The 15,752-nt window shown below is 42.4% G+C and overlaps 1 protein-coding gene across 2 annotated transcripts in view; it reads left to right on the top strand.

Annotated features, from left to right (window-relative positions):
• Window positions 1-15,752, top strand: part of CDCP1 (CUB domain containing protein 1) — a 48,014-nt gene that overhangs the window by 12,146 nt on the left and 20,116 nt on the right. For both annotated transcript variants that reach the window (XM_038392774.2, XM_038392776.2), the window contains exons 2-4: window positions 7,681-7,890; window positions 11,943-12,299; window positions 13,896-14,264. In XM_038392774.2, the coding sequence (XP_038248702.1) occupies window positions 7,681-7,890; window positions 11,943-12,299; window positions 13,896-14,264 (936 nt within the window). The remainder of the gene's footprint in view (window positions 1-7,680; window positions 7,891-11,942; window positions 12,300-13,895; window positions 14,265-15,752) is intronic.

Genomic DNA, 15,752 nt, shown 5'->3' with positions numbered 1-15,752 from the left:
TTAAGGTTATGGTCCAATTCCTTAATTTGAGGCAGCTATATAACTTCTGCCAGCTCTTCCATCTGTTTTCACCAATATTATGTGTGTGATGTTGCACTCCATAATGTTTTATGGACATATGCTTATGAGTGTGAATAGGATGTAACTGGAATATGCTTCATGCAAAAGGTCTCTTATAAGGTATCATTACAAAGCTTATGATCTACTAAGTTTATTCATCCTATTTGTTTGCATAAATTATTTCTGTGTCTGGAGTTAGGAGAATAAGATATAAACTTGTATTACTGATATAAACATATCAAGTGGAATCCATTAAGGGTGCTTCAGAATCAATGACCTGTAAATGGCTCTGTTTACTTGCAAACCTTCATGGGTACCGGCAGGCCAGCCCTGGAAGAATGGAGGGTGGTGTCTCACAGGACATGTGAACATGTCATCTGATACTGGAATCCATCTTAAACCTGGTGCTTTTCCATTTAGAAGGAGGGGTGTGGACCCAGAGAGACAAAAGATTCCTGCCTTGTGCCAAAGCCATAAAAGGGGGTGGAATAGAATAAAGGGAGCTGCCAGTCATGACAACACCTCTGCTTTCCACCTAAGATGTCTGCTGGAACTAACAAGGATTGTACCAGGGGAAAGGATTGGGCCCAGACTAGAAAGGAGTCTAGTCTGTGAAAGAAGCTTATTGGAACATCTCTGAGAGTGAGATTGTACCTGTAATCAGTTTCTTAATGTATTAGGCTTAGACTTGCATGTTTTTGCTTTATTTTGCTTGGTGACTTACTTTGTTCTGTCTGTTATTACTTGAAACCCCTTAAATCCTACATTTTGTATTTAATAAAATCACATTTATTTATTAATGAACCCAGGGTAAGTGATTAATACCTGGGGGAGCAAACAGCTGTGCATATCTATCAGTGTTATAGAGGGCTGATAATTTATGAGTTTACCCTGTATATGCTTTATACAGAGTAAAACAGATGTATTTAGGGTTTGGATCCCATTGGGAGGTGGGTGTCTGAGTGTTGGAGATAGGAAACCTGCTGAGCAGTTTTTAATTAAAGTCTGCAGCTTTGGGGGCATGGACCAGACCTGGATCTGTGTTGCAGCAGACTAGCGTGTCTGGCTCAACAAGGCAGGGTTCTGGAGTCCCAAGCTGGCAGGGAAAATGAGCTCAGAGGTGTAATCAGCACGTCAGGTGACAGTCCCCAGGGGTTCTCTGTGACGGAACCCGTGACAACGTGTCTTGTCCAGATTAAATTGCAGCCTGTTAGCCCTCATCCAGGCCCCAAGTTCATAAAGACATAAGGATTTTTTCCACTTCTCTGGCCCAGTAGGTATGATGGAAATAGAGCCAGTTGTCAATAGCATTCTGAGTGCATCACATCCCATGTCTTATCACTAACCCTCCCAGGTTCCCCATGTACACATGGGATTACAATATGGACTACTATGTTATCCTATAGGAGAGAATGCTCAAACCAGAGGGACAATTGCCCACGGCTACCATTTGGACTTTTTTTTTTTTTTTAAACCAATAGAACCATTTGAGCAACTCAGTCTGCTTCTGCTAGAGTTTGCAAGCGAGTCAAGAAAGCCTTTTAAACAACAATATCAACAGCTGCTAACTGATCTAAAAGAATCAGCATGGACACCTCATCCATTACTTGAAAGAGATGCCTCAGCTTGTGCAGTTTCCACCTTATAACTAAGCCTATAGCCAGATTCTCCTTTTAAAGGAAATCTGAAAACTCAGGTATCCACTTGAGCTGCCTTGCCAAAAGATTCTCCATGACTCTCCCAAAAATGGGAAATGGACATACATTGATAGCCAGACTGTCAGTTCCAGAAGTTGGTTCCTTGAGCAGTGTTCTCACAATTGCTTCTTTGAGAGCTACTTGTACCCCTCCCACATCCCTGTAGCCAAACACTGATAATCTCAGCCAACAAAAGTCCATGTATTTCTGTAGTAATTTTCACCAATCAGAAAGGACAAGGCTCTGACTATATTATAAAATCACTATATTGAAAGCCAGAGAACAGAGGGGGAGAGTAGCAGGACTGTGCATGGAATGGAGAGCCCAGTTAGACTTATGCCAATCTTGAAATTCCAGTTCTGGGATGCTAACTTCTCATTTTTCAGAGTAGCAGCCCTGTCAGTCTGTATCCGCAAAAAGAACCGGAGTACTTGTGGCACCTTAGAGACTAACACATTTATCTGAGCATAAGTTTTCGTGGGCTACAGGGTTAGGGATACGTTGCATAAGAAAGTTCAGTCATGGGTAATTTTATTACAAAATAGGTTTGATGTGGTGGCTTAATGTTTGTAAAGGTTCTAGGTACCAGAGAAAACATGTCTTTGTTGCGTTCCTTTCGTTGGGCCAGTCTGACACTTCCTTATCCTGCTGCTCTGCACTCACTTTTTTGTCTTGTGCTGCATACTTTACAAAACTCGTAGGCAGCGCAGACCTAGCATGGTGACTAAACTACCACTTCCTCCGAGAGCCCTACGTGGGACTATTTTTTAAATCCTACTCCCATCCCACCCTACTTCCACTCGCACCTGCTCCCATATTGTTTCTTGCATTTTTATTCTGCTCTCACCCACAAAAACCTTAGATCCTGCTAATCCCTCAAGAAACAGAGTCCCCCATGCTACTTTACCTGACCCACTCTTCCCCCCCCCCCTTTTTTAATCTATTACACTGTGTGACAGGGTCAGACTAGATGGCTACAGGAGAGTGATAGAAGGCAGTTATATTAGCCCCAGGTTAAGAAGGTCCCTTTTCCTTGGGTAAGGTAACAGGGAAGGTTCCAGAACAATCAGGAACTTTCTGAAAACAATTAAGGCAGACAGGTTCATTAGAACACCTGCAGCCAATCAAGAAGCTGCTAGAATCAATTATGGCAGGCTAATCAGGGCACCTGGGTTTAAAAAGGAGCTCACTTCAGTTTGTGGTGCATGCAAGGAGCTGGGAGCAAGAGGTGCAAGAAGCTGAGAGTGAGAAGGCATACTACTAGAAGACTGAGAAGTACAAGCATTATCAGGCATCAGGAGGGAGGTTCTGTGGTGAGAATAAAGAAGGTGTTGGGAGGAAGCCATGGGGAAGTAGCCCAGGAGCCACTGTAGACAGCGGCAATCCACAGGGCCCTGGGCTGGAACCCAGAATAGAGGGCAGGCCCGGGTTCCCTCTATTCCCCCAACTCCCTACTTGATACCGGAGGAGTTGAACTGGACTGTGGGCTCCCATCAGAGAAGAAGGTCTCTGGCCTGTTCCCCAATCCACTAGGTGGATCAGCAGAGATGGCGGGGATTGTTTTCTTCCTTTTCCCCATTCTGGCCAGCGATGAGGCTAACTGAGCGAACAGCAGATTTGAGCCATGGAAGTGGCCAAACTGAGGGCTGCTGTCAACCTCTGAGTCGAGCAAATCCGCCAATAAGCGCAGGACTCACCAAGGCAGAGGAGGAACTTAGTCACAATAGATAAATGGAATTCAGACACAATTTTTATGTGGTAAACTGACGAGAGATTTAGTGTTTTCCTGCAAATTGCTGCAGTCTAGGTTTTTTGCCCACCCAATCCTGCCTGCCACAAAGTACATTTTACCCACTCCTGCTCTTATGGTAGTGGGTCCTGGGGGACCGGCGGGATCCTAGTCCTGCTGCAGGCTCTACTTCCTACCTTTTTATACATGTAATAAAATTTAGTGTTTTCCTGGAGTAAAAGGATAACTTCTGTAATAACGAATTATCTTGACAGACCCAAAATGTGTCTTAAAAGTTTTAATAATCCTCATTCTGAAAAATTTCTCAAAGTCAAGTGCTGAAACCTATGTAATTAAAGAAACATGCAAAGTACTTTACAAATCATAACTGCGTAGACCCCTATTCTGCAAAGCCTTTTGCTTGTGCTGAAAGTTAAGGATGTGAGTAGTCCCACTGGACTCTATAAATCTTTTCAGGACTTGGGCCTTAATGGTCACAATGACCTCCTGAAGGCAATCTGCTTTCCATCCTGAAATATGAACCCTATAACCCTAATAAACTAGATGCTAAAATTAGGCCCAAACTGAAAAAGGCCATTGAGTTACCAAAGGACCAAGATTGCCACCAGAAAAATAAACAAGTACGGTAGGATGTTTAGATTGTAAGTGTAAACAAAAGCGTGTTTGCTTTGTAAGTGAATACTTCAGACTGATCCTGCTCTTTGCTGTATTTGTGGCAAAAAAGATAAAAAGGGGATCTGAATCCTTGTTTGTACTACTTCAGTCTTGGTTTGTTTAGTTTGATTTTGACAAGCAGTCATTTTCAAATGGCCCATTAGTTCTATAGTGTGGTGTCAAGTCACTAATATCTTGCTCTGCAGGTTAAGGACTGTAAACAAAACATATCTGGTTAGGTGGCTAATTTTATCTTCACTATATCCTTCAAGTCATCAGCAACACTAATCAGCCTTGCAGATGGAATTGGGAGGGATTGCAGATTTCATTGGAGAATACAGATAAACTCGATAAAAGTATTAAAATCAAGAAAACAAGCTTCAATAAGGCAAATGTAAAAGAGGTTCATTAAGGAAGGTATAATGAAATAAACCTTTGTGAAATAAAGGCTAATCGGTAACGTACTACAGAAAGATTTTAGAGTTATTGTTTCAGTATAAATTTATTCTCCACAACAACATTACCCATTGTTATTGCAAATATAAACAAATGCTACATTGGGATGTAGTACAAGGAGACTGCATTGTAAATCGAGTGAGAATTCCAAAGCTGCTACTGGTAGTTGGGCTGCTGTTGAGGTTGTGTCTAAAACAAATTATGATAAGACAAATCGGAGAGTGTTCAGAGCAATGAAATGGATGAAGGCTCTGGAAAAATAAGACTGACAATGGAAGGCTGGCAGAGATGGGAGTGTTCAGACTGAGGAAAGGCATTACTGAGAAATAAAGGGACATAACTGATCCTCGTTCTCTTGGTAATTAATGAGAGCCCAGGCCAGAACAAAAAGTAATGAGCTTAAGTGGCAGTGGGGGAAATTTAGGTTTAAAATTAGACAGTGGAACAAACTGTCCATGGTAGCTGCAGAATTGCCATCATTTGAGGAATCCAGGGCTATATTAGACATCTGTCTGTCAGAGATGATTTAGGAAGTCACTTAAATCAATCCTTCCACAATGCAAGGGCAGGACTGGGTGGTCTGCTAAGGCTGGGGTGGTCAAACTTTTTGACCCAAGGGCCACATCAGGGTTGCGAAACTGTATGGAGGGCTGGGTAGGGAAGGCTGTGCCTCCCCAAACAGCCTGGCTCCCACCCCTTCCCACTTCCCACTCCCTGAATGCCCCCCTCAGAACCCCCGACCCATCCAACCCCCCCTGCTCCTTGTCCCCTGACAGCCCCCTCCTGGGACTCCCCCTATCCAACCCCCCTGTTCCTCACCCCCTTACCACGCGGCTCAGAGCGGCAGGAGCTTGCAGCCGTGCAGCCCAGCCAGAGCCAGACACGCCACCATGCCATGCTGGCAGCGTGGCAAGCTGAGGCTGCAGGGGAGGGAGGACAGCAGGGGAGGGGCCAGGGACTAGTCTCCCTGGCTGGAAGCTCAAGGGCTGGTCAGAACGGTCCTGCAGGCCGTAGTTTGCCCACCTTTATGCTAAGGGCTCCTTCTATCCTAAAATCAGTATGACATTGTGCAGATGAAGAGTAACTGTCTTCTTATTTCTTCTTGCTTGTTAAATATTCTGTGAGTCATCGTACCGAACAGCATTTACAGTACATGGAAATTCATTCCTTACAAACAGCATATACAATTCTTGGTTATTCTTATAAGGAGACGTGTGGAGAAAAGCATAGTCAAAGACAGATCAGTATGAGTCAAGATCATGGTGTTTACAAAGCACCGCAATAGAAGTAATTTATATAGTCTTGTCTGCCTGCTCTTTAGTATATTTTCTAAGCTATTCTGTCCAAAGTGTTAAGTGACTTTGGGATCACTGGATGCACTTTTGTTTGTATCTGAGCTTTTTTTTAAGGTCCTAAAGAAGATGACATTTGATTCAGTAAATTATACTAATCTAATGTTTGCAGTAAAGACATTGCTGATGTTCCTGTACTGTGCTCTCAACCATTTTGGAGAGCAATAATATCTTCAAAGTTTTATCTTAAGGAGATGTTTGTGGGATGATCTGGCTTAAGGTGTCTCTCTCTGCAGATTTCTAGTAGCTGGCCCCAGCAAAGATAAGAGCCTGTTACTGTGTCATGGTCAATAGCATTAGCTCTTTCTATCTCAAGATGGTAAAGGCTCCTGCTTTGGGGCGCTGATTCAGGAATGCATTTTCAAAGTTCTCATTAAGTAATCGTGTGTTTAAAGTGAAGGATGTGTGTTAGTCCTACTGGGACTTGGTGAATAGCAATGTACACAGATGTGCTTTCCTGAATCACAGAGCGTGGTGCTTGATCTCTGTTAAAGACCATAGTGTCTGTGTTCTGTCCTGGTTTGTTGCAGGAATAAGTATGCTGTTTCAAGTACCGGTGGTAGCCGTGTTAGTCTGTATCCACAAAAACAACAAGGAGTCCCAAGATCTGTGAGAGTGATGGGAGACAGACAGCCCCACAACCTGAAGCAAATACTCACCAGCAACCACACAACAGAACCGCTAACCCAGCAACTTATCCTTGCAACAAAGCCCATTGCCAATTGTGTCCACATATCTATTCAGGAGACACCATCATAGGGCCTAATCACATCAGCCACGCTATCAGAGGCTCGTTCACCTGCACATCTACCAATGTGATATGTACCATCATGTGCCAGCAATGCCCCTCTGCCATGTACATTGGCCAAATTGGACAGTCTCTATGTAAAAGAATAAATGGACACAAATCAGATGTCAAGATTATAACATTCAAAAACCAAAAGAAGTACTTGTGGCACCTTAGAGACTAACAAATTTATTTGAGCATAAATATGCCATAAGTACTCCTTTTTCTTTTTTGCGAATACAGACTAACACAGCTGCTACTCTGAAACCCATTCAAAAACCATTGGGAGAACACTTCACTCTCTTTGGTCACTCGATTACAGACCTAAAAGTGGCAATTCTTCAACAAAAAAAACCTTCAAAAACAGACTCCAATGAGAGACTGCTGAATTGGAATTAATTTTCAAACTGGATACAATTAACTTAGGCTTGAATAAAGACTGGGAGTGGATGGGTCATTACACAAAGTAAAACAATTTCCCCATGTTTATCCTCCCTTCCCCCCCCCCCCGCCACTGTTCCTCAGACGTTCTTGTCAACTGCTGGAAATGGCCCACTTTGATTATCACTACAAAAGGTTTCTTGCCCCCCGCTCTCCTGCTGGTAATAGCTCACCTTACCTGATCATTCTCCTTACAGTGTGTATGGTAACACCCATTGTTTCATGTTCTGTGTATATAAATCTCCCCACTGTATTTTCCACTGAATTCATCTGATGAAGTGAGCTGTAGCTCAGGAAAGCTTATGCTCAAATAAATTTGTTAGTCTCTAAGGTGCCACAAGTCCTCCTTTTCTTTTTGCGGATACAGATTAACACAGCTGCTACTCTGAAACCTTTAAAAATGTAGCATCCTTAGCTGTGTGGGGAAATTATCTGATATTCACATACGGATTACTCTGAAGCATATTTATTTTTTCTTTTCAGGTTCTTTTGCAATATCTCTTCGTGCTGTGGACAACATCACTGTGACAATTAAACCAGGGTCTTCTGTTCCACCACTAAAGTACTGTAAAATCTGTACCAGTCAAACATGCAAATTTGAACTCAAGATAACTGCTGGGGTAAAAGAAGATTTTACTTTCCAGTGTGAGGCACCAGAGAAATATTTAGTCATGGAAATCCAGAAGAACATTGGTAAGATGTGTATTTAAAATTTCTCCTTTTAGAATTTCTGAATCCCCTTGACATTCTCGTTTAGTGTCTGGTTCATAACACATAGGAATATCTTATTCATTATGCCACCTACTACAGGCTGAGCTAGGGAGAAATCATTCAGGCTGGAAAGTTTATATATAGCTACTTATGTGTGGAAACTGCAGAAGCTGTTTGCTGAACTTCGCATGTTTGTAGTTCACAATGTGAAATATGGACTTGCCAGCTTTGAAACCAAGTTGTTGCAGAAACCGTTCTGAATAAATGAAAATATTATATACAATTCCTTATTATTCTTATTAATTTATAGGCCCATTGCAACTGAATCTCCTAGCACAGACCTCAGAACACCTCCTTTGACTTTAACAGGCTTCTGCATGAGACCAGGGGCCTGTGCTAGCAGATCTGGTTGCTGTAGGGGTGGCCTTTGCAAATATGGTGTAGACCGGAGGTGGGCAAACTATGTGGCCCGTGAGACTGTCCTGACCGTGGAGGCTAGCCCCCAGCTCCACTCCTGCTATTCTCCCTCCCCAGCAGTCACACTGCAGCGCAGCTGGTTCTGTCTGGGCAGCGGGGTTCCGAGCTCCTGTCGCTCTGAGCGGCATAGTAAAGGGGTGGGGGGGGGAGGTTGGGTAGGGGGTCCCAGGGAGCAGTCGGGGACAGGGAGTGGTTGGATGGGGCGGAGGTTCTGGAGCGGGGTGGTCAGGGGTTGGGGAACAGATGGAGGTTGGATAGGGCTTGGGAGTCCCAGGGGGCCTGTCAGGGGGCGGGGGTGTAGATAAGGGTCTGGGGGACAGGGAGCAGGGGGAGTTGGATAGGTGTAGGAGACCCGGGTTGCCTGTCAGGGGGTGAGGGGTATGGATAGGTGTCAGAGGACAGGGAGCGGGGCGGGGTTGGATGGGTGTGGGGTACCAGGGGGGCGGGGTGCTGGGAGGGGGTGGTCAGGGGACAAGGAGTGGGGGAGGGTAGATGGGTTGGGGGTTCTGAAGAGGGGCAGTTGGGAAGTGGGTGGGGGCGGATAGGGGGCAGGGGCCAGGCTGTTTGGGGGGCACAGCCTTCCCTATCTGGCCCTCCATACAGTTTCGCACCCCGATGTGGCCCTCAGGCCAAAAAGTTTGCCTACCCCTGGTGTAGACTGAGTTACTGAGATGAATCATCCTGTGTTGACTGTAATGAATAAACATTCATCCATGCATGTTAGCTCATAATACAGTGATTATATATCGTTTCCACATTGCGCGCACAAATTTTACATATGGTCATTAAAGTTAACAACATGTACAGTAGTACTACTGCATAATATAACAAATTGATAGCTACCTCGGACTTAAAAGTTATTGCCACGCTGCACATCTGAGCCTCTCACTGTGATGATCTGACAGTGGAGATACTCTCATCTCATACTCCAAAATACAGGCCCTTATCCAACATTGGGAAATCATAACTAATCCTTCGCTGTTAGCAATATAGGACTTCTGACGCACATTTAAACAGGTTTGATTCAGCTCAACAGAGGGCAATACACACACACACACAAATTACAAAGTCAAAAAACTCAAAAGCTAGGAAATGGCAGAATGAAGGTTGCCCATTAACTTTAATTTGTCCCCATTGTGAATGTGCATTATGATATAATCTTTAATTACAGAATCATACTATTTTTTCTACAGGACCCATTCATGCCTCATTCAGTGCACAGAATGGATGGTGCGCACTTAATGAGCAGCTATTCAATACTTTGTTTTATGCTCGTTGTGCAATGTGTGGTCCTGGACCTTATTTACTGCATACTATTAAACCTAACTATGAGGACAGAATTATTCCTTTCCTCTGGGCTTTTCTATGGTACCTGAGGGCTTTACATACTTTAATGAATGTATCGCGTCACAACACCCCTGTGAGGTGAGGGTGTGATATTATCCCCATTTTACAGGTGGGTAGCTGAGGCACAGCAGGTAAGGTAAAAGGTAATTTTGGGTGCCCAATTTGAGACTCCAAGGACCTGATTTTTGAGAGTACCTAGCAATATATAGCACTTTATAGCTCCCACTGATTTACAGTTGAAGTTTTGAATGTTTAGCACTTGTACAAATCAGACCCCAGCATCTCAAGTTGAGCATCCAGAACATGAGCAACACACAGTTAGTGATTCACAAGTGTGAAAACTTTAATTTAAGTGGTTTGCTTAGCATCATATAGGAACTCTGGGGGAGAGTCAGGGAAAGTATCCAGTTCTGCAGGGCATCATTCAACTGTCTTAACCACTGCACCTCTCCCGCCTTCCTGTAATCTCCTGCCTCGTTATTGCCAACTGCTTCAGCAAATGAGGTAAGGTTCCTACAGACAACGCTGCCCATCCAGTCCTCCCCCGCTTCCCCCCTGCCTCCCCCCCCGCACTCCACATTCTTGTCAGATCTGTCTTTCTCCCAATTCCTAGTCTGTCTCCCCAGCGTCTTGCCTGGCTTCATTGTTCTCCCCATGTTTCTCTCACTAGCTCCCAGTCCCGGCCTGCCCTCCTGCACCAGCTCAGTCTCTTTGCCCAGCCAGTCATCCCCCAGTCACCTTTTCTCTTCTCCCCCACTCCCTCCAGTCCGAATCTCACTAGACTCCTTTTCCCAATATACTCCTTTCACTCCCCTCTGCATTCAAATGAGAGACAGTGAATGTTTCCAGCCAACCAGTCATTGAGAGCACAATGCCCAGCCCCACCGTGGTCTGGAGCATTTACTTCAGGGAAAGTCCTTCTGTGGCCTGGTGGTCCTGGGCTGGCACAAGCTCATTTGTTCTGTGAGGAGGGTATGTGCGGCAGTCCATCAGCACTAGGAGTTGTGATGGGTTGGAGCATGCTCATGGAGGACAGAATCTTTGGCGACTGTAGCTTTTAAGATCTAGCCATTGAGCATGCCCAAACTGCAGTTATTCAAAGCCTTATAATTTGGTCAAATTTGGGTAGATTTTCAAGGGAGAGCAGAAGGCACATCTCTGACACAAAGGTCACCCCCTTGCCAAACTTCAGGTTGCTGGTCTAAAGCATGGACATTTCAAAAAAAGTTTGCCAGATTTTTTAACATGGGGAACAACAACATACTTTGCCCTTTGGTCTTAGAAATGGCTGAACCATTTTGGCTGAAATTTTCCAGAAAAATTCAGCCCGAGACAGACATCTGGCATAGAAAATTTCAGCCTATATGGTTAAAGATTGGTAAAGTTTTGTAAATAGCTGAAAATAGGGTATTAGTTTAGGGTTGTCTTATATAATAATGATGTTACTAGCCTTACTTATAACTATCCAGTTAATGACAAAATAAACGAGGGGCAGGATTGATGTGGAAGCTGTAAGTTGGCATTTCCTGAGTACCATGCAATTGAAATATTGTAACCAACCACTGCAGGATGTCCCTGAGTGCTCTCATACACCAGTCCCTTCTGGATGCCTGGTAGCGCACTCTGTGCAGCATGATTTCAGAGGCAAGTCTTGTAGGTGCTTCACACTTCAAGTAGTGTTGCCAACTCTTATGATTGTGTCGAGTCTTGCTATATTTAATTTTTTTTTCTTAAATGCCCCAGTTCCTGGAGTCACAAATCTCAGCTTTCATTTAAAAAAATTACTTTTTGCCCTCATGGATGTGGAAGAAAGATTGAAAACATGAACTATAAAGGGTCAAAAGGCAAATCAAAAGAATCCAAAATGTATTTGTTTTTCAAAATCTGACTTCATAATAATGAGATTCATTATCTTTTGGGGCCTGACTTATGGTTTTTGAATACCAAGGTTGTCAATATTGTTCTAGCTTTCTAAAGAGGGCTGCAGGGAAGCGTACAGTACATGTAATTTCTTGTCTTAAAACTATTTGCTTTGATTTGCTAGCTGTTAAAACAGTGAAGGAATGTTGCACACTGTAATTTAAGTGGTGGTGTGGATTTAGGTATAATTTAATAGAAAAACATGAACACAGTGTGTGTGTGGGGGGGAAAATAGCAAGTTCCTCAACTGCTCATGGTTTGTGCACCTGCTTTATGTGCGTCTGTTTTAGATTGTATGTCAGGCCCATGCCCCTTTGGAGATGTTCATCTTCAGCCATCAGGACTGCCTCGCCTTAACAGGACCTACTTCTGGGATGTGAAAGCCAATAAGAAGGTTGGACTTGAACTGAAATTCTCTACACCATGGTTAAGGCAGATTGGGCCCACAGACACTTGTCCAGATTTAATCACATACAGTATCAGCAGCTGTATTGACACTACCACAGTCAGCATTGGAACCTTCTGCAGAAATGGCTCAGTGTCTCGGGTCAAGGTGCAGGGGGGAGTTGTCATGGCTTTAAAGCTCCCATGGAATTCAGATCTCACCACCTCTGGCTTTAACATAGCAAACAGATCTTCCATAAAAAGTAGGTACAGTATAATATTTACTTATTTATTTGCAGTTATAATTAGCTCCTGTAGCTTGCAAAAGGGTTTTTTAATCTTTGTACTTGGTTAATTTGAAATAGGAAAAAAATCACAAAACTAAAAAGCAGAGGCAATGTAGGTCTAATCCTTAGTGCTTTCCTATTTTCTCTACATCCTCACACCTTAGTCCCATCTTATTAAAATCCACTGAAATATTTCCAGTACACAGTCATGTTACTTGCTTCAGTGATCCTTGCTATCAACTTTCAGTTTTGTAATTATTCTGCTTACTTCCCTCTCCCTTCTTGTGATTATCCTATTTTTTTAAAAAGGTTTTTAGATTGTCCTCTTACTTTCATGATTTTTAGTTCGATCAGTTCACCTAATAATTATGAAAAGTGACATGTTTGATTCACAAATAGAAACAGTACTATCCAAACCTTTCTTAAATTGAGACATTATAGGATTTTAAAAACTAACCAAAAGTATTTGCAAAAGAGTAAAAACATAATAATAACAAAGTGATGAGAATGGATGAAGACTGCTATTGAGTCTATTTTAACAGCTTTTCTTCATAACTTGCTGAACTCTTCAGACTTACATTGCAGTTTAAGAAACTGGAAGAAGGATGTCTGGAAGGCACATCAGCCTGCCTGCTCATATGCATAATAGTCTGTTTCAGCCCATTCCATAATGTGAAACTTGCACGGTTGTATTTTTCATCTGTAGGAGTCATGGCAAAGGATGGAGCCCTCTGTGAATCGTGCAAACAATACTTTTTGGTTGTGAGAAGTTCCCACCTTTTACATGAATGTCTTAGTCAGCATTAGTTGTGGGTGGAAACTGCTTCAGACCCACAACATAGGTGCATCTACAAAGGCAAAAATCAAATATGTAATTCATCACCAGTGCAGTACCACTAGTTTTAGCTGTTGAGTAGACAGTGTTGTCCTCCTTGCTGCTGCTGGTCAGCAATGAGTCCTGAATTTATTAGTAGTTCTCCTGCATTTTGCTTTCTGCACTGATGCCTGGTTAGTCAGGGAGTTAGTTTTTAATTCACATGTCAGGCCTGTTACAAGGCTGTCTGTGGTTGAGATTTAGCTACCGCCTTACATATTTGAGACTTTTGTCTTGTCTACTCTTTCTAGAGCTCTTAAATCCTTGGACTCAAACCACTACACTTAAATTCTCCAGTGATTTGAATGTCCTCTCACTTGTGATATTGTACATGAAATTCATAGAGGCAGTGTAAGTAAACACAATTATACAAGTTACACACTTTCTCCTGTGGAGCCAAGACTGAAAGTTGGATCCTTCACTCATGTGGTAGATGGGTCTGTGTTTTTGGAGCTGAACTCTAATCCAACAACGAGAGCAGATTCTTTACCTTCTCTGTGGATCAACCATTAGAGGACGACATCACCACCTCAAATATTTGCACTCTGTTTTCTTCTATAATTTAGCCTATTGCTGAGATGTATATTAAAGGTTTTTTTTATTTGAAGGTACTGTTTGTCCATTGCTATTGTACTGTACTGTACTGTAAATGTGAATATGTATCTTCTTTAATAGTGGCCTATTTTCTTCTGTACTAGGGTTGTGTATTATTGAATCTACTTTTAAAGGAGAGACGTCAGCAACGCTAATGTCTGCCAACTACCCACTGGGATTCCCAGAAGATGAGCTCATGACATGGCAGTTTGTTGTTCCTTCTGACCTTAGAGCCAGTGTCATCTTCCGCAACTATAGCTTTTCCAACTGTGAAAGGAAAGAGGAAAGGGTGGAATATTACTTACCTGGATTATTCAGTAGTCCTGAGGTGTTTAAACTGAGTGACAAACAACCTGCCAATATTGCTGGCAATTTCAACTTGTCCCTGCAGGGCTGCGACCAGGATGATCAGAACCCCGGGATCCTCCGTCTGCTTTTTCAGATTGTAGTTCAACATCCTCAAAATGAAGAGAGTAAGTAGCCACTTGTGCATTATTTCCCTTTTTATGCTGATTATTTCATTTTCTCAATTCTTTTGTCAATGTAAACTGGGCAAAAAGATCACATGAAAGTAGGCTTCCTGCTTTTGTTTATAAACATTGGGGTTGAGCTACACACACACACTGATTCTGGTAGAGAATACTATTTCTGACTGGCTGCTGTTGGAATCTTTGACCTTTGGACGCAACACGAGTTTCAGCAAGTAAGTTGCTAAGCAACATTGAGAGATCTGTGCTACTGTGTTGGATGCCAGGGGTTTCATTACAGCAAGGTGAACAATATTCCCTAATCTGCTAGGAGGGGTAAAAGGTATACAAATTTACACTGAATTTTTTAAAACAAAAGCAAATTAAGACACCCCTCCCCATTCTGTGTTATGTGTACATTGAGTAACTGAAATCTTTCTTTTAAATTGTCTGTAATGTCATATCTTGCATTCTGTACACAGTAACTACGCAGAAGGTAGCTTTTCAGTAATCAGTACATCCCCCTCTTCTGAGATCTAATTCAGTTCTCACTGAAGTCAATGGAAAGACTCCCATTTGCTTAACTGAACTGGTTAGTCCTTCAATGTGTTTCAGTATAGAAATCAAGGTCTTGTATAGACATAGTCGTGCAATTTTATTTTCCCTTATTTGAATCAAACACTTTCATAACTTGCTGCAGGGTTGGAAAGCCAAACACAGCAGTGCTGTGCTAGTACATGAGAGCTAGAGACTGGAACTCACTACAGCATAAACAAACTGACCAGTGTAACTGATCAAGCTCAATAAAATGAGAACAAATGGCAAGACCATTGAAAAGTAAATTGGATATAAAATTATTTCACTTTTAATCCTAGATGTGGTATTAGTAATATAAATAAAGACTTTTTTACTATTCTGTGCAAGTTCTTGTATTGTGCCATTACCGTGATATCTGAGATTACCCAGTAGGGTAACAAGCAAGATTACTTTTATCTGGATATTGTCCCTCTACTAGTAGGACTATTTGAATGTGTAGGGCAATCTCCTATATCATGCCATTTGTCACTCAGACTAGGTTAGCCAGGTCATTTTGTATCTTCTACTCTCCAACTGTGATTGGAATAACACATCTAAAACAGAATAAGATTGTTTTAGAATAAGACTGTTGCTAAAATCTATGGGGTTGTGGGCCATACTGTTGGATATTAAACAGACTATTTTTAATAGTTTTAGTGGTCACTTTAAAGTCAATATAAAGAACTCCATTTAAAACACTGATTGAAATTTCTCATCACAGAGGAGCACGTGGCCTTTTTCACAGGGAATGATTTTAGGAGGGAAACCTGTCCTTGTCTGCAAGAGACTTTAACATCTTTGCAGAAATCTTTTCTCATTTTGGGAAGAAGTGGAATCAATTTCTGAAACTCAAACACTTGAAGAGTTCAGCTGTGATTTTCAATAGTCCTCTGTGTTGGCTTAATTCTGCTTTCACTG

The sequence above is a fragment of the Dermochelys coriacea genome, chromosome 2 (assembly GCF_009764565.3).
Source record: "Dermochelys coriacea isolate rDerCor1 chromosome 2, rDerCor1.pri.v4, whole genome shotgun sequence".
Classification (NCBI taxonomy): domain Eukaryota; kingdom Metazoa; phylum Chordata; order Testudines; family Dermochelyidae; genus Dermochelys; species Dermochelys coriacea.
The sequence above is the reverse complement of the archived record's forward strand: the minus strand, read 5'-3'. Positions and strand labels throughout refer to the sequence as shown.